This window comes from Ceratotherium simum, chromosome 1 (genome assembly GCF_057802395.1).
Source record: "Ceratotherium simum simum isolate JZ-2026a chromosome 1, ASM5780239v1, whole genome shotgun sequence".
Lineage (NCBI taxonomy): Eukaryota > Metazoa > Chordata > Mammalia > Perissodactyla > Rhinocerotidae > Ceratotherium > Ceratotherium simum.
This window is the reverse complement of record NC_141900.1, coordinates 444,440-464,303: the sequence shown is the minus strand read 5'-3', so window position 1 is coordinate 464,303 and position 19,864 is coordinate 444,440. Positions and strand designations below refer to the sequence as shown.

The following is a 19,864-nucleotide window of genomic DNA, read 5'->3' as shown; positions in this document are numbered from 1 at the left end:
CAAGACAAGTTTGACCTTCAGTGATTTCCCTACTGATACTTGGGATCTGATATTTATCGCCTGGAATGTTCTTTCTATTTATCTTTATCCAATTCCATTTGAACATTGTGAGCAGAGATAAGGCCTGTTTTGTTGGTCATTAAATATATTACAGACAGATATGCCACTGTATTAAAATGCATGTTAAAGTGTCAAATAATGATCTTTTTATACATAAAATCCTATATTCCTGACAGCTGCTTTCAGGAAACTGCCTGAAAATTTTTCAGGTGAGGTCAAGACTGACCCAAAAGATGTTTAACAGTCTCTCTGTTAATAACCTATTGTTGGGGTTTTGAGAGAAATTTTTTTTTTTTAAAGATTTTATTTATTTATTTATTTTTCCCCCAAAGCCCCAGTAGATAGTTGTATGTCATAGCTGCACATCCTTCTAGTTGCTGTATGTGGGACGCGGCCTCAGCATGGCCGGAGAAGTGGTGCGTCGGTGCGCACCGGGATCCGAACCCGGGCCGCCAGCAGCAGAGCACGCGCACTTAACCACCAAGCCACGGGGCCCGCCCTTGAGAGAAATTTTTACCATTTACGATTTGGAATATAGAAACTGATTTTAATTCTGTCCTTAAGCGCAATGTATAAAAATTCAATTGCTGAGCAACACTCAAGAGAATAACTCATGAATGTGAACAGGAAATATTGATTCCTAAGGTTGTGGTATAAGAAACATCTGTAGCTAATTCCCCATTGCCTGTGCCATATTGACACAGAAAAATCACGGACTATGAAAATAATTCGTTGACTATTCCCAAGTCTCATATATCTGTCTGCTTACCTGTCATTTCCAGTTGGATACCCTGCTGTTTCCATACTCATTATCAGCTCATCTAAAGGCAAACCTGCCATCCTCCCCACCTGGCTCATCTTCCCTCTGTGTTGTTAATGGGACTGTGACTCAACCTCACAGACTCTGAGAATCACAGAGCTGGAACGGACGTCAGTGGCCATCTAGTCCCCTTGTCTCCATTTGCAGACAAGGAAATGAGGCCCTAGAAAGGGAAAGAAGGGGCAATGATACACAACTCCTCTGTGGAGAAGCCAGAGCTGGGACTCCCATCTGCTGACTCAAGTCCCAGGTGCCCTTTCCTTCACACCTCTCCACTTCGCTGAGGCTTCTTCCCACAGGGTGTCCTTTGTTTTCTGTCTCTACCACCTCCCCACCTTATATCTGTCCTGTGGCATTAGCCTCTCATGGCCCTTTCTCTCTCAAATCCCTCTTTGTCACAATCCTTCCTCATCTTCGCCTTCATTGTCTCCTTTTTAAAATACTAGTTTACGCTAGACTGGGAGTTAGGAAATCTGGGCTGTGGTCCTGAATTCCCTGTGTGACTTGAGTTCTTGGTATTTCAATTTACTTGACTGAAAAATATGATTCCTAACCAGAGTGGTATTACCACCTAGGAGTCTTTGGAAATGCTTGGGGGTATTTTGTTCTGGTTGTCATAGTGATGAGTGAGGCAGGGGCACTCCTGACATTTAATGGATGGGGCCAGGAGAAAACATCCTGCAATAGCATGGGACAATTCCACACACCAGGGAATTGTCCCCCCAAAATGTCGATAGTCTGCCTCTCTTGAGAAGCAATGGGTGAATTGATCTCTAAGGCCCATTTTTACACAAAAATCATCATATTATTCCACTTGAATTCATTCAATGTACTCAAAAAAGTCCCAACTCTCCCATGTGGCATTCAAAGCTTTCCAAAAACCAAGACAAAAACGAAGTGGAAACTTACTATTCTGGTCACACTGAACTATTCGTTGTCCTCTGCAGACCTTTCTCAATCCCACCTCTGCACCTTTGCTTATGCCGTGCTCTCTGTGGGACTGCCCTTCCCCTTCCTTTGTACCCAGCTAGATTTTACCAATTTTTCTAGGTCTAGGTCAGCTATCTTATTTTAAAAGATACCTTTCCTTGGCTTCTTTTGAACGTCTGTGGCACTGGTCCTAACATGTCTCTTGGCACTCAATCACATTCTAACTTCTCTCATAACTTAACGCTGTATATATTTTTGGTCTGGCTTCAAAAATAGAATACAAACTTCTCCAGGGTAGGATCATATCTCATGCTTCTTCCCTTCACAATGCTCATAGTGGGCCGTGCACTTATCAGTGTTTGTTGAGCAAAATCACAACACAGCAAGCACAATTAACACTGCCCCCTCCTCTATTGTTATACCAAGGTCCTCCTGTCTTCTCATTCCCAGGCTGTGTGCTCTTGCAGGAGGAGGACCCAGATAGTTGTTTTCACAGAGGCTGGGTCTTTGTTTTCTTTATTGTGCTGCCTCTGGATCAGATATCCTCTCCCTCCCAGCTTCTCTCTCTGTTGCTTTTCTTGGTTTCCCCTCGTGTCAGTGCAAAGCTACCAGCAGAGAGAGGATGGGCAGAGGGATGGGAGGGGTTTGAAAACCTGAAGACCAGTCACTTGGAGAGTGGATGAATTAGAAAGTATACAGATGGCTGACACACATTAATGCCCTTTCGTCATTATGTGTCAGAGTCTTTCTTGGCTGATGCAGGTGGCGCTTTGTCATTAATGTTGACATTCAATGTGACTGTGTTTGGGCTAGTCAATCACATCACATAAATGTTTTGGAACAGGTAATGCAAGTGGTACTCATGATCTTAATCTTGTTCTTTCAACAGAAAGGTTTTAATATTTATATTTTCAGGTTAATTTCTGATAAATGGAAGAGATCTGTATCTATAGGGGGTTCACCCTTCATTGAGTAATCAATATTTTCATTTTATTGACAGTGCATCTGTCTGCACTACTCAGCTTCTTTTATCATATGTAGTTACCCTATATCAATACTGAAATTGCCTTAATAATATTAAAGAGCCTGGACATTTTAAATAAATTAAAATGGCAATTTCAAGGCGATGCAGAATTGTGAAGTGGTCCACTATCAACTCAAGACAACACACCTTGCACTTTCTAAAGTGTGATAAAAGTGCCTTCAGAGAAAGGGACTATGCATGTTGAGCTGGGAAGTTGGGGTACTGCTTTCTGTAGTCTGTGAACGTGTCTGCTGCTGTCTTGTGTCTGGAGGGTTCTGACACCCACATAACGCTCAGGGATGTATAATACTCCCTCTCTACATGGTCACATACACATTTTACGTATATGTAGAGAGGAAGAGTTAACATGCTTTTAGTAGTATGCTAGAACAATGATACCTAACATGACTCCATGAAAGAAAAATTCATTTTATCACATTGGCATTAAACTGTAAGTCCCCATGGTTGGAAATAGTTATGTTTCTCAGAGTATACAGATGATTCCCCTGAAAAAGTAGTAAAAAATTTTTTTGTACACAGGCTTTCATTAAAACTGGTGCTGATATACCAACAACAAGATCTCCCCTTGAGACTTCTGTTTGCTCTCTGGAGGCTATCAGGTGGATCGATATTTTCCCAGGTTCTCCTGAGATGTCCACTGTGGCTCCCCCTGGAATGACTCTCTGTGGGGGCCGTATATATATTTCTTTTCTTCCTACACCACCTTTTTCATTTTTTACCTCATTATAATCCAACTCTACAAACTGCTTTGTGGGAAATGGTTCTCAGAGCTCACATCTCCTGAGATCCTGGTGGTTTCCATCAAAAGAAGGTACAGATACTCAGGAAATGTCAGTCAGGACATAAAAAGGGATTTGCCCACAATATTGTCAAGAACTGATTGGAAATAGACAAGAGCTACGTTCTGAGTTTCGGTTTGAGAAAGGAGGACAGGAAAGGGTATGGGACATAGAGACAATAATTCAGAAAGGCAATGAACGTGATGCTTAAGAAAGGTGGCAGCCTCTCATGATTCAGCAGAAGGTAACCACGGGTAGTGAAGGAAAATATAAACCAGGGAAGAGCACAAAGTAGGATGGGAACAGAGTATTCATATGGCCCCATGGACTTCCCCCAGTTTTTAGCCCATGTGTACGTTATTGAAGTCTTCTCCAGGGTCTGTGGAGAGGTAGGAGTTTAAAGTCAGCCATACACTGCATAGCAGTTCCATGGTCTTTTCAGAATTCACATGTGACTAGCAGGCCTTTGGAAGCACAGCTCCAGTCATAAGTGTGGGGATCCCCCGACACACTGCATTTTCAGTTTCCTTTAAACTAGACAATATTTTAGTAGTTGTGACTGTGCAGGACAAAAGGGAAGGCAATCTGAAGATGAGTCTAGGGAGTTAAGTGGGTGTCTTTGAGTCACCGTTCATTCTTCTACAGAGCAGTATGGATATGGCTCAGCCCCTTGAGGAATAGGCAATCCTAGATCCCACCCACTAAGGAATAGTTCTGGCCCCACAAGAAGAGGCAGAGCCTGTGGGTGGTGTTACCTCTCCAGCGCTGTAACTTCGGAGCCTCTGGAGGTGCTGCCGGTGCGTCAGATGATTGGGAAGACGACCGTTCTGAAGAGGGATTCGGGGGTCAATGAAAGTGGTAGCTCGACTGTTGTGGTCCACGAAAAAGGACTGCAGACAGACCAGTAAAAAAAGGCACACTGCATGAGAATGAGCCAAAACGCAGTTAGTAATATAAGGGAATGCTACGGGGCTCAGTCATGTTTTCTCCTGCCCCTCCTTTTTATCTACTCAAAGCTAGCTGGAAGACTGGGGCACTGTGCGCCTGTTTGCTCAGCAGTTGAGTGAAGTAACGTTAGTCATTGACAAACACTTCACACTGTGGAGTCATAGAGTAGGGACCATAACACTTTATTCAACGTGGAAAATAAGAGAAACAGGGCCTTTGATGATTAAAATAATATTAGTAATAAATAATTTGTAGAGCATTTTGTTTATTTTTAAAATAAATGCTCTTTTCTTTGATTATAGATTAGCACAGCCTTACCGAGAAAAAATTTTAAAAGGATAAAGAAGTAGGAAGAAGATAACCAAAATTATCCCAAATATCACAATCAAAAAGTAGTCACCAAAATAGTTTTTGGTGATTTTTTTTCCTAGTTTTTTCTTTTTCTATGCAAATATACAAATATATACGTATTTTCCACACATCTGCACCTATAATTTTGTTATAAGATTTTTTCACCTATTATTTTATGAGCATTTCCCTAAGTTATTAAATATTCTTTTAACACAGACTTTTAGTAAGTATATGGTATTCAATTTGATGGATGCATAATAGTTATTCTCAGTACCCCCTATTGTTGGACATTTGACTTTTTCACTGTTTTAAAATAACTCTTCATTAAACCTCTTGTACATAAATCTTTGTGGCATGTCTGATTACTGTGTACATTCTAATATATGACAAAAGTTATTCTTTAAATCTAAAAGTACCTCTCATAAAAGTGAAAATTAATACTTTTTTTTTTACAAAAGCTTTTTTACTACAAAACAATATTTCCAACACTCTCTTTTGAATAAAATGTAATGTTGGTGAGGATATCTTTGCTTAAATGACCTCGCTCAATGCTTGTTTTAGATATATTCAGATGTTACCTGACAGAAGTAAAGAAATTTTATACAGATTTAGAAACTATTCTTGGGAGGTATGAGCTTATAATTTCAAGTATTAAATGTCATTGTAAACAAGTCTTTTAAAGAGCTCTAAAAAAAGTCATACAGGAAGTGGTTTCATTATAGAGATCAAAAATACCTCCCCCCTAACCATGGACACAGGTAAACAACTCTCCTAATGTCACATGTATCAGTATCTGTGGCTGCAACACAACTTCCCAGGACAGCATCCCACACAGATTCAAAAAGGCTGCGTGTCCCACAGCTTGGATGGCGCTGAAGATGATAGGTCCTGAAGAACTGTTTGATGGTTCATTTTGTCTATTACTTTGTCAAACTGATGGAAATAAAACACATTTTCCTACTATGACTGCATTTCTTTCATTTCCTATTTCTCTGTTATTTTTCTTTATATAACATCATATGATTTTATTTGGCTCCTAAGATATATGATTATTGTATCTTTATTTTAACTGTGCCATTGATTAATATAAAATCTTTCTCTGACTCCATTTAATGATTCTGGATTTGAACTCTCCTTTGTACGATATGAATACACCACCACTGATTTTTCTGTTATTGTTTTCACACTATATTAATATTTATTCTTTTATTTTTAAACTTTCTGCATCATTTCTTTAAGTTTTTTTTTTTTTTGGGAGGAAGATCAGCCCTGGGCTAACATCCGATGCCAATCCTCCTCTTTTTTCTGAGGAAGACTGGCCCTGGGCTAACATCCGTGCCCATCTTCCTCCATTTTATGTGGGACGCCGCCACAGCATGGCTCGACAAGCAGTGCGTCGGTGCACGCCCAGGATCCGAACTGGCGAACCCCGGGCCGCCGCAGCAGAGCGCGCGCACTTAACCGCTTGCGCCACCGGGCGGCCCCCTCAGGTATGTCTTTTAATAAGCTGGATCTGATTTGTTTCCAAGTCTGAAAATGTTCTCCTTGTGATGTACAACCTTATCCTATTCCCACCCACTGCTATGCATGTCATGCTCGGCTTTACTTTGATCTTATTTCCGCTTCTTTTCCTTCCTTGTTGATTTTTTTGCGTGTTTTGCTATATAAACTGCATTCTTTGATTTCGTCTTTTCTATGAATTTGAAAGAGAAAAATCTGCTTTCAAATGGTACCAACAGTTGCCTTTTTAGCCTTTGTTTTTCAGGTTACCCAGTTTGACTCCCTCATACCCAACAGAAACTCAGCACAACTTTCCTTGCCTGCGCATCTGCCCTCTGCTCCCTTCCTTATGTTTGTTATTCTAGTCTGGGGATATTGATCTAGGCTGTTTTTATACAACTATTCCATTTTTATTATACATATTTCCCCATATTTAACTGAGGCTTTTCCAATATATTTTTTGTGTGTGTGTGTGAGGAAGATCGGCCCTGAGCTAACATCTGACGGCATCCTCCTCTTTTTGCTGAGGAAGACTGACTCTGGACTAACATCTGTGCCCATCTTCCTCCACTTTATGTGGGACGCCGCCACAGCGTGGCTTGACAAGCGGTGCATTGGTGCGCGCCCGGGATTCAAACTGGCGAACCTCGGGCTGCCGCAGTGAGGCGTGCGCACTTAACCGCTTGCACCACCAGGCCAGCCCCCCAATATATTTTAAAGCATTTTTAACAGCATTTACGTTTATATTCACGTATTGATTGATTTAAATACTCACGGCAGTCTTTTTATACTATGATTTTCCCACCATTGGTTTCCTGTTCTTTTTCATTAGTGAGCCATCTGGAGAATGGCTTTTGGTGTTTTCTTAGGACACGTAAAAGAGCAGGGTGAGCTCTGAAATATTGCACATGAGATTGTTTTTCTAGTGTCTTCACATTAGAATGATAATAATTTGTCTGGGTATCGGATTATTGGGCTGCAACCTTTTCTGATCAATGACCTGTAGTCATTGCTTTGTGGATTTTTATAGTTTAGTTTTTTTTTTTAATTTTTTCTTTATTGCAGTAACATTGGTTTATAACATTGTATAAATTTCAGGTGTACATCATTATACTTCTATTTCTGCATAGATTACATCATGTTCACCACCCAAATACTAATTACAACCCATCACCACACACATGTGCCGAATTATCCCTTTCACCCTCCTCCCTCCCCACTTCCCCTCTGGTAACCACCAATCCAATCTTTTAGTTTTAAGGATGAGAAATTTGAAGCTTGTCTGATTTTTATTCTGTTGTAGGTAACTTTCATATTATCATATATTGATAAGATTTTAAAAATCTCTATTTAAAGACATTCCAGAGTATGTATAGATATAGAATTTATTTTAGTTAATTTTACTAAATAATATACTACTCAGTGAGCCCAATTAATCTGCCCACCTGAATAATTTGTTTTAGATCACAAAGTTTTATTTTCAATATTTAATTAATAACTTAATTAATAGTTATATTTAACATTTAATTATTGCTGCTGTACTATTATTCTGATTTCTTCTTCAGGAGCATCTATAAGTCATTCATCCAATAAAGATTTATTGAGGACCAACCATGTGCCAGGCACTATCCTAGGCCCTTGGGTTTTCATCAATGAGCAAAGCACAAATCCCTGCTCTCATGGAGCTTAAAGTCCTGCCAGGAGAAGCAAATAAAACAGGACACCTAACACATATGTAAACTACATAGAGGAGCACAGGAGTCAGGGGTCGTGGGGAAGCTGTGGTATTAAACTGGCTGGTCAGGGTAGGCCCCGCTGAGAAGGTGAGATATGGTTTTTCTGTTTTCAGTTTTTGCATGTTTGTTTTAACCTTATCCTTTACTGTTCACAACGTGGTTCCTTCCCTCTGCTTTGAGGGCTGTTTCCATGCTCAGATTCTGTATCAGAGATTTGATTTTACAACACGTCAGTTCTGCTCTGTTTCATCTCTATGCTATTACATTTTGGTTTTCCTTGCAATCTTAAAATGTTTACTTTCAGCCCACTTTCTTTTCTTTTCTTTTTTTAAATTGTAGTAAGAACACTTAACATGAGATCTACTCTCTTAAAAAAGTTTTAAGTGTACCAAACAGTATTGTTAACTATAGGCGCAAGGTTGTATGGCAGATCTCTAGAACTTATTCATCTTGTATCACTGAAACACTATACCCATTGAACAGAAACCGCCCATTTCCTCCTCCCCCAGCCCCTGGTAACCACCACTCTACTCTGTTTCTATGAGGTTGTCTATTCTAGATAGCTCATGTTAAGTGGAATCATGCAGTATTTGTCCTTCTGTGACTAGCCAATTTCACTTAACATAACGTCCACCAGGTTCATCCATGTTCTTGCATGTGTCAGAATTTCCTTCTTTTTTAAGGCTGAATAATATTCCATTGTACGTATATGCCACATTTTCTTTATCCATTCATCCATCAACAGACATTTAGGTTGTTTCCATACCTTGGCCATTGTGAATAATTCTGCAAAAAACACGGGAGTGCAGATATCTCTTTAAGATTTTGATTTCAGTTCTTTTGCATACATACCCAGGAGCGGGCCAGCCAGATCATACAGTAGTTCTATTTTCTTATGTCTGCTTCCTCTCAGTTTGTTTTCTGTTTGTGGCTTCTTCTTCTTGCTCAATAGAAATCATGTGCTCCTATGCCATTTTGTGGATAATAAACAGATATCTTTAAAAATTTATTTCTATTTTCTGAAGAAAGTTATATGATGATGTATGCTTTTTCTCAGATCGAGATTCTGTTTCCTTCATGTAGTAGTAGGTCTTCATAGGCCCCCTCTAATTTTGCTGTTATGTGTTTGTTCCTTAGTGGAGAAGGCTGCCTCGATCTCATGCCTGCCACAGACAGGATCCTACCTGTCTCACTAGCCACAGCCCCACCACCTCTCTGGATGATAACCACCCTCCTCAGCTCAGCCTTGGAACCCAGTTTGGGCCCACAGGCAATCTCTATAGAAGTTGGGCGGGAAGCTGTATCCTTCTCTCTTAGACTTTCAAGACGACAGATGAGTCAGATGTCATTTTGTTCTTCACTCCAGTCTTTGTCTCTGTGACCCTTTGTGGGGATGACCCTGCACTCAGCCACCGAACACTCAGCCCCAGCCTTCTGCTCCCACTACAGTGCACACTAAAAGTGAAGGCTGTCAGCTTGGAACGTGTTGACAAAGCAAGAAGCAGATTGGCCAGAGCGAGGAACAAGACGACGATCTAGTATTCTGGAATCTGCTCTGGCCACCTATAAAGATGGCTTTTGCATAGTGAGCTTCACCACACCATCCCTCAGTGAGTGGTGTTCTTAAATCCCAGTCTCCTGTGTGGCACATTCTTTCCAGATTAGAAGGTCGAGCCTGTAGGATATAGTCCAAACATGTTTTTCTCAACCCATTCCCATCATCACTGGGCTCTCGCAATGAGGTATTCTTTCATTTCCTCCAGTTGCCAGTCTTGATCTTGGAGTTTTTTGGTGGACACTCTCTACAGCATTAAGAGGACAACGAATCTGCCATATTATCATGGATTCCCACATTCACTTATTTATTCTTAACATCTGATTATAAAATCATGAAGGCAGGACAGGCATCATTATTGCCCCTTTACGATAAGCAAAGAGAGGCTCAGAGAGGTGAAGTGACTGCCCAGGGTCTCACGCTTAGAATGAGAGGGACCCGTCCTCGCACACGTCTTCCTACTCCTATTTTTTCCACTATCCTCCACTGCTCCCCTCTACCCTGTGGATTGTGATAACACATTTCAAATTTAAGGCTACTTTCCCCCAGCAATTCAGTACATGGTATGCCTCTTAGAATTTTTGTCTGCCAACTGTCACTCTCTGTGTGTTGAGTTAATGAGGGATCAGAGAGACCATTCTGTGTGCGCGTACAGAGTCACACAGCTAGTTTGTATTATAACTGAAAGCAGAACTCAAGTCTTCTCATTTCAGATTTGGACTTTTTTCTTTCTTGTATATGATACCATCTCACTAAACAGAATTAGCGGGAAAAAATATCTCTTGCCAGAAGTTCTCTAACATGCTTTCCAAAATGACTAAAGCTCATGTGTACATCTCAGCTGCTGGGGCTTTCTGCTAGCCTGATGGCCGGGAGGCTGCGTGTGCCATGGAGAACCAGGGCTAATGGCATTTAGGGGCATCCCTGGCATTGCACTGGGCTCTCTGCTGTTTGCATCCTGGTTTGAGAGCTGCAGTCACGGAAATCCAAGGCTAAAGGAGGTGTTTGCATTAGTGTGAGCTATTAGCATAATACACACTGCCTTTCTGTTCACTGACTCATAGTGGTGTCCTCTTGGCATCTTGGTTAAACAATAAATGTAAATGTGGCCACTGCAGACCACTGAGACGAGGCAGGTGCACCCCAGCTCTGATAAGATGCTCCTTTACTTTCTGTTCCAGCTCAGGCTTTATTTCCCACTCTACCACATGTCAGCAAGTCCTCACAGCATAAATCACTGTCATTCTCCCAGTGGGGCCCACACCCACTAAAAGAGAAGGTCTCGGGGAGCAGATTCTCGCTATGGTGGCTTTTCTGCTGCACAAGGCATGTCCCCTCCTCCCCTGGTCATCCTGAACTACAGAGGAGCTGGTCATACAGCTCCATTGTACTAACAGACGTGCATTAATGGACACATTCTTTCCCCACACACTCCAGAGAGCCCAGGATCTGAGGCACGCTAAGGGGTTTGTGGGAGAGGGATTTGTGGCTCCCATGGGACAATGACATCCCATCAGCTCACTTGGGGCACTTGGGGCTTTGCAAGTTCACAATCACAGAGGAAAGGAGCTCTGCAGTGCAGTTTCCCATCGAGAGACACGTCTACTGGCAAAGCTTCTGATTCCTTTGACCCTAAAAGAGGGAGGGATCCTCTCTACCAAAGTTTGTAAAAGATCACACAGGGACAATTCTTTAGTGAACTGTTTGGCCTGTCCTATAAATACACTGAGATGACTGATGGTGAACAAGAAAAAACATTCTCACTTTAGTGAACTCAGCTAGGCTTCTAAAGCATCACCGGGAAGGACCAGTTTTGCTTAAGGTCACACAAAAGCAAAATGCAAGCCAGGAACATCACATGGGCCCAACAGACCCCACGTCTGTTTGCCAGGCAGTTTTAATGAGAACTGAAGGTTTATTAGGGAAATCACAATGAATAATCTAATAACGTCACTCCCATTTAACTAATAATTTTACTCCCTGAGAGTTAGATGCCTAGGAGGCAAAACAATAGAAAGGCCATTGAACAGAATCTGGTTTCAAACTCCAAAGATAAATTTAAAAAGATGTGGACAGTTCTCAACGTGGCGTGATTTTGCCCCCAGAGGACATATAGCAAGGTCACAACTTTGGGGGTAACTATGGGCATTAGTGGGCAGTGGCCAGGGATGCTGCTAAACACCCTACAATGCCCAGGACAGAAACCCTGACGCAGACGGTTACCGCCTCCCTTCCTCCTGGTGGCCCCACAATACATCGCAGACACACAGGCTTTCCTCTCTTCACCAACCTCCCTCCTCACTTTCCTGCCTTCAGGGAAAGAGCCTGTTTGATGAAAAGCCCACTCAGCAGTCACGCTCACCTTTCCCTGCTGGTCCGTCTTGATCTCCCAGCCCCGGGGCAATTCCAGCCGTGTGTCTGCGAACATGTTGATGAAATTCACCAAGTCCCGGTTGTGCTGGTAGCGTTCAAAATTGCGCGCGTCCCGCCGGACTTTCAGAATCATGTGCTTTAAGCAGGTGCTACTGGTGAAGACTCGGTAGGCACTCTGAGATGGGTCAGGGCCGATTGGGATAGGAGTGGGGGATTAGGAAAAACACAGACCAAGTACACTTGAGCACATTAACAGGATGTGATGTGACTGCTACAGAGCGATTTACTGTAAGCCTTGAGAGGGAGGCCTCAGAAGTGGAGACCTTGCTCAAGAAGCAAACATGCACCATAAACACACATGGACCTGTTTGGGATCCCGACTCTACCCGCTGCTCGGCAGCCTGGGACACTGTCGACCTCCCCGTACATCTCAAAGGCTCCCCTCCCTCCGCCATCCTCCCTCTGTCTCAGCAGTGGCGCTGGGCTCTCTTGAGCCTCCCTCTACCTCTCTGAGCATAGCTCCTCTCTCTCCCCCATGGTTCCTTCTCTGACTGCACAGGTCCGCCCTTGCTCCTCTTATCTTGCCTATACTCTTGTCTATAACAGGGAGTATTAATTTAGGGTCCCTGGGGATTTAAGGCTGGACTTCAGAGGTCTGTCACTCCTGTGAGTCTTATGTAGAAACTTCTGTGTGTGGAGGGTTTGGAGGACGAGAAGAAACGAAGAAAGGTTCAGGAGTTTCTAATTGTGCCAAATGATAATTTTATGGTACACGGGGCTGGCGTGTGTGTGTGTGTGTGTGTGTGTGCGTGCGTGTGTGTGTGGTGAAAGGAAAGACTGCTTGCAGCCAGAGTGGGCTGATGCAGGGGCTCCTGCCAGCCCAGGGCCATCTGGTGCCCATGGTGAAGGCATCAATATCTGGCATCCTTGTCCCCCTCCGTGACCCAGCCCTGCACCACTGGGCAGCTGTGCTGGGTCGAACCACTGGATGTCCCAGAGGCTTCTGAAATATAACCTGCTAAAAACTGGTCTCCTCCCAGCCACAGCCTCCGTCACTTAATCAAACTACTGCACCTGCTCACTGGAGACACAGCCTAACTCAGGGGCGCAGAGCAGAAAGGACTCAGACTTTCTTGAGTTCTCATCTCTGTCCCCTTTGATCACAGTGGTCCCAAACAATTGATTCTATGCAGAAATTTCTCCTGAACTGAGTCCTTCCTTTCTTGCTCCCAGCCCCTTCCGTAGGGCAGGTCTTGATCATCTCTTGTGGGAGCGGCTGACTCAGCCTCTAGTCTTAGCCCGTCCTCTCTCTCCACATTCCTGCCAGAGAAAACGCTTCACCAAACGCCCTGCTCATGTCCCCCTGCTCATGTCCGTCGACGCTCCAGCCTGCTGTTGGTTTCGGCTGCCTCCTCCGGGAGATCCAGGCTCCCTCCCCGACTCACAGGCCTTTTGCTACTTACTGTCCAGCCCTTCTTCCACCTCAGCCTGTCACCACACGGCAGCCTCACGGGACACAAACCCCAGGCCCCTTCACAGCTGCCCCCTTTCTTCCTCCACCTGGGACTGCTTCCCCACCCACTTTCAGCCATCAAGACCCAATTCACCAGCTGCCCCCTCAGGAGTGCCCCCTGGTGTCCATGTCCTGTGTTTCCAGAGCATTTTGTTCCTCACTGTGGCCAGGCCCTGTCCTGCCACATCAAACTCATCTTTCCACGTGGCTGTGTCTCCCCGAAACGGGGAGCTCCTGCTGTGTGGGTGTCACCCTACTCTTGTCTTTGTGACTCCAGCACCTAGATCTGGGCCTGCACCACAGAAAATGTCTGTCAGATGAAAGAATTAATGAATATAATGATATACCGTCACTACTTTCTTGAAAATACCAAAAGGAAAAAAAGAAATGAAAAACTACATAGGTAAAAATCATATCAAATTTACCTTAACCATGATGTTTGGAAAACTAATTACATTAAAAGGAAACCTAGTTATTTATCTAGGAGAAATCTATTTTAAAATTTCTTTAATGAAAGTGAGTTTATAAGATGACTCAGGCTGAAGGGAATCTGTCAACTTCATAATCTTGTTCCTTTAAAATTGCAACAATAATAAAAACACGTATTTGTTTCCAAAGCACTTTCACTGACATTAACACATCTGAGCCTAACAAAAACCTGAAGAGGCAACAGCCTTTCCAAATCCAGCTTTTCTCCTTTTTAGGGAGACTCACAGATAGTAAAAGGAGTGGACTGAACTGTCTTTTTTTCCTTGTCTGGGTTAAGATGCTACCCTCTTTAATCTATCCAACAACTTTGCAAAGCTGAGTTTTGGGTCTTGACGGAGCCAGGACGGGCTCCCTGTGCGTTTGGGAGCACTCACGTAGTTGGCGTGCAGTACAGTGAAGAACTCGGGGTTGGTGATGAACTTGACCGCCGGCGACTGCAGGAGCAAGGTGATCTTCTGTGAGTTCACTGGAGAAAGTGACCCTTCTCTCCTCAGATCTGAACAAAGTGAAGCAAAGCAACAGAGTGCATCAGGAAAAGGTCACTTCAAACACAGTACTTCTCTCTCCACACCAGCAGCACACAAGCCTTCACCTACGCAGTTGCAGTGGCCTGTTGTTTTTGATAGGGATATGACTAGGTGTCACGGTGACTAATCAGGTGTCACAGTGGTACGAGCAGGTGTCATGTTACTCTATGTAAGTTAGTCAAGAATCATTATTTCCTAGGAGTGCTTCTGCATAACTTCAGTTAGGCTCAAGTCCTCGAACATCTCCTCCCTTTTATCTCAATGACTTTTTTCTTATTTTCTTTACAAATTGCTAACCATAGCTGTGATAGGTTGTTTGCAGAAAGGGCCATGATTCTTCCCCTCCCCGCATCCACAGCTGTCTCATAGAACTTCGCAACTTCTCCTCCTGTGGAATTGGGCTAGCCTCATGCCTTGCTTCAACCAACAGAATTTGGCAGAGGTGACAATGTGCTAGTTCTTAGCCAAGGTTTCGAGGGGCCCGTGTGTCCCCACTCTCTCTCTCTCTCTCACCGTGAGAACAAGTTTGGGCTCGCCTGGTGCAAGATGAGAAGCCACGGGGAGCAGGGACAAGCCGCCCCAGCTGAGACCATCTCCGGCCAGCCAGCCCGGGGCTGATTCAACAGCTGACCAGGGACGCATGTGTGAGCCCAGCGGCGTGCCGAGGGGCCACCCAGCGGACCTCAGCTCAAACTGCCCACCTGCAGAACTGTGGGATAAACGCTGGCTGTGAGTTGACTAAACTTGGAGATGGTTTGTTACACAGCAAATGCCAATGGATCCAAGACCAAACCCAGAAATAAATTTTCTGTTCCTTTTTTCCTCATGTTTCTAGTGACTTGACCACTTTACCACATCTCTCTCAGAGGTCGAACAAAGAAATTAATAATAGAAAAACCTAAATTAGGTTTAGTTAGTCTATCTGGTAAAATAGAAGGGAGACAATTAAAATCGTTGATGGAACTGTGTCTGTGCATTCAAGAGAGTGCGTGAAAATGTCCACTATTCTGCACTGCCATAGACAGCTGAGACCTGGAACCGATTTTATTCTAAATGCAAACGAGTAATTATTCCTCGTGTTGTCACGTGGCTCCTTTGAGGTAGATCGTATGTTTTTACTGCATGTTTATTTATAAGTGGAAAATCCTTAGGAAGCCAACAAATCAATTTACTTAACAAGAAATAATTAAGCCACTAAAAAATTGTCTTGATGGACAAATACAAGTTCTCTTCACTGTGAATCCACTTCTTCTCGACATTCCCAGAGGGAAACTTCTGTCTGCCTTTCCCTGTTGGCACCAGCTCTTCCTCCTCTGCCCTGATCTCGTCCCTTCCACTGCTCCCCATATCCCAGGGGGCGGGCCACCCCCCAGGTACAGCGAGGTGCTCGCATACGCTGTCACGCTGCCCCTGGATGCCATCCCAGGAGTCTCGGGACCCCTCCTCCTGTACCTAAGCTCGACTGAGAAGATTCGGCCTCTGAGTCACTCCCGCCACCTCCTCCGCTGCCTCCCGCTGGGACTTGCTCACAACTCTGGCTGCCAGAATCTTCTTCAGGCCTCTCTGTTGCAATGGTTCGCTGAATATTTTGATACCTTTGCATCAGAAAATGGAAAGACAGGAGTTAACTTTTGTTTGTTGGCTTGTTGGGGGCTGATGCTCTGAATCAGATAACTGGGGAAGTCTGTAAAGAACTGTCTTGAACAGCACGAAAGAAATGCTTAAAATTCCCACAAGATACCCAAACAATTAGGAAGACAAGTATCTGTGGATGACTTGACTTCTTTTTGTTTTGTGAGCTATGATGAGTTTCAAACATGATGACTTTAAAAAAAATCAACACAAATAATAACTAATCATGCAGGCCCCTGCCCTGCATGACACAAAATCAGGCTAAATCTAAAATAACGGTGTGGGAAGTAACTTAAAATGTTACAATGAAAATATCAAATTACCACTATGTTATTGTAATAAGTCTACAAACTAGAATAATAGTTCTACTCACTTATTTTTATTTGACAGGTAACTGATACAACTGACAGGGGTTGTGGAAATATTACGCACTAAAAGCCTACTGACAGCCAAACAAATGTCTTCTGCTTATTTGAAGGCTCATTTTATTTTTCTTCCCAAGTTAGCGATTTACTCAGTTGGTTGGCTGGGCCAGTCACCTCACGAGGTACTTAGGAAAGATTTACTAACTCTTCCAATACACCCAGGCTCTGTGCTGGACTTTCAAACCAAAGAGAAGACGAGAAGAAGATCTTGCCCTCTGAACAAACACAGTCAAGATGGAACAAAGGGGGAATGGCATGTAAACCAGAACGCTAGCGATGCGTCATGGATGTTAAAGAGGGCGTAAAGGGGTATGCATTCTGCAGTCAGAGTACGGACCTGTTGGGGAGCCTGCAGGGTAAGAACATAGAGAAGATTGCACATACAGAAGAGTTCACCCTCAGAGAACTCTGAGAAGCTTGCTGGTGGCATCAGGATGTGTGGGCGTCAGGCAGCGCTAGGAGACCAGAGACGGGGACGCAGGGGGCACCCGGCAGGGCGTCCTGCAGCAGTTGGAATGTTAGTCTCTAGGCACAGGTTCTCGTACTTGAGCTGCATCAGAATCACCTGCAGCGCTTGTTAAAACACAGACTGCCCGGCCCGACCCCAGAGTCTCTAATTCAGTAGGTCTGGGGTGGGCAGGAGGCAAGCATCTGCATTTCTCACTAGTTCCCAGGTGATGCTGCTGCTGCTGGTCCAGGGACCAACTCGGAGAATCACTGCTGTAGAATGCACTGGAGGAGAAGAGCCCGGAGCTGGGGAGAGCAGCTGGGAACTACTGCAATAGTCCAGGCTGGAGACACTAACGGCCTGGACCCAGGCAGCAGTGGTGGATCATGCTGCTGGCGGGGTGGGGAGCACTCACATACTGGCGGGATACAAGATCACACATATCTGCCAGCAAAGTACTCACAGAAATTTCCTAAATCTCCTGCCCTTGAGAGGCTGCTCTGCCTACTTCACATTGTCCTTTGTAGGCAGATGTCCAGCTGTCTTGTTCCACTTTGCTCCACTTCATTCCCAGTAGCCGCCTCCCCTCCCCATCTGACCTCTGTTGTACCTACTGTCTCTCAGCTACCCAGGCAACGTGATGAAAATTCAGCTCCCGCTTCCCTCAAGGCACAGCAGGAATGGGATAAGGGGCCGAATTCAAGAGCTATCTGGAGGCGGAATGTGTAATAATTTTACACATCGACTCAGCAGGATTTGGGGCCTGACTGGATGTGGAGGTTGAAGAAGGGGGAGGAGACAAGCATGAAGTTCAAGGCCTCCGCTTAGACCAGGCAGGTGTGGGGAAGGGGCGGACAACACTGAAAAAGAGCACCCAGGAGGACAGGCAGGTGGCGGGGAGGGTCTGGGCGTGAGTTTGGAAGTCTTTAAGATCACGAAAGTGAGACAGCCCGGCGAACACTGCTGTACGGGTCTTGTGCTCAGGAAAGATGTGGGGGTGGAAGAACGGGCATAAAGAGGAGGAGGAGGGCAAGAGCCCAGGCAGCAGTGCATCTCCAGGGCTCCAAGCACAACCCAAGATGGGGGCCGGGGGGATGCACTGTTACACAGGTCAGGTCTGCTGTGGCAGGGCTTCTGAAGACCAATGACCTCTTTCCTTGGCCTTAAAGAGGAATTTTTTCTCAGTGTGGTCTCTAGACCATTTGCAAGAGAATCATCTGGCTGACTATTACAATTACAGAAATTGAAGCAGAACTGAAATCTGCATTTCTAACAAGTTCTGGTAGCATTATCTACAGCTTGGTTTGAGAATCACTGGTCTGGGACTGTCTTTAAGTTTTACTTTATCTAGAGAGACTCAGCCACTCACTCCTGACGCCTGGCAGAAGACACCTGTGCCTGCAGCAGTTACCACGAGACACTCCTGAGAAAATGTGGAAGGGGGCAGGGACGAGCAGAGAATTATAGTGAGAAACACGTGTGCTTATTTATCATCTCGCACGTCTGTGGTAGGGAGGCGGCGGGGAAGGGGAAGGATGGCTGTCTATTACGTTCTCCCTGCTGGAACTCAGGGCGTGCTGCCGTGGTGGGAGGGGCAGAGTGGGCCAGCAAGAAGCTGCCCAAGAGCGTCACCTTGACCAACGGGAGGAACTGGGCCTGCCAAAGACTGAGGAAGCTGCTGTCAGGAGGATTCCCTAAACGGCTCATGGCGGGCTGCATTTTCCAAAAATGGCTCCACAATATTTTTAGTTCCACATGCTCTTTCAGAACCTTACTACTCTATTAAGAGGTAGAATCAATGTCTCCTCCCCTTGAACCTGAAGGTCTTCTGGCTACCTTGACTAAGAGAGGATAACGTCAGTAACAGTTTGTGACCAAACACAGTGGCCATGCTGTGAAGAAGCCCAAGCTTCATGGGAAGTCCACGTGTAGGCGTTCTGGCTGACAATTACAGCAGAGGTCCTAGCCAACGGCCAGCATCAACCTCTAGATATATGAGTGTCCACTCCAGACACCCTCTGACTTGGGGTAACCACAAGATACCCTGAGAGAGAAGTGCCTCGCTGAACTCAGTCAACCCAGAACTATGAGAAATGATGATAATGATAATAAATTATTATTGTTTTATGCCACTAAGTTTGGAGTGGTTTGTTCCAGCAATAGATACCTGAAACAGGGCTTGACGAAGGGCAAATTGTAGCCTCTCTTTTCCTTCCCAAAGTGCAGTGACCACAGAAGAGATTTTAAGGGTAAATACGATCTTATTGGATGATGAAAATGTCAGCAGTGTCACACCCTGCCTCACATGTCCTCAGTGGGACCTTGGTTATCTCACGCCTTACTGAGCCAAAAGTCTCAAGTCCTGGGTGTCAGACCCCACCTCTGCTCTTTGCTAAGTGCAGGGGCAGTTTCGAGGAAACAGGATGCATAGTGATTTGTGGAGGGATCACTCAGGGAGGGCAGGACTGCAGGGTCAGAGGCTCGCTCTGCTTTAAAGATGAGACAGGGTCTAATACCGGGTCCCTTCTATTTCATCAAGAATCATCCTTCAATGTCCTTCCTCACTTTTTTTTTTTTTGCAGCAAAATGTTAAATATTTATATAAAGAGTTTATGGAAATTGGCAGAAAGTATGCTGGAAAATCTAATTTGTAAATGGACACACACACACACACACACACACACACACACACACACAAAGCCAAAAAAGAAAAAATACCTCCCAAAACCAAGC

The 19,864-nt window shown here is 44.4% G+C and overlaps 1 protein-coding gene across 1 annotated transcript in view; it reads right to left on the bottom strand.

Moving 5' to 3' along the window:
- HECW1 (HECT, C2 and WW domain containing E3 ubiquitin protein ligase 1) overlaps nt 1-19,864 on the bottom strand; it is a 404,461-nt gene that overhangs the window by 65,117 nt on the left and 319,480 nt on the right. The window contains exons 12-15 of the mRNA XM_014793615.2: nt 16,079-16,221; nt 14,474-14,595; nt 12,087-12,272; nt 4,390-4,524 (exon numbers count right to left, since the gene is read on the bottom strand). Coding sequence (XP_014649101.2) covers nt 4,390-4,524; nt 12,087-12,272; nt 14,474-14,595; nt 16,079-16,221 — 586 coding nt within the window. The remainder of the gene's footprint in view (nt 1-4,389; nt 4,525-12,086; nt 12,273-14,473; nt 14,596-16,078; nt 16,222-19,864) is intronic.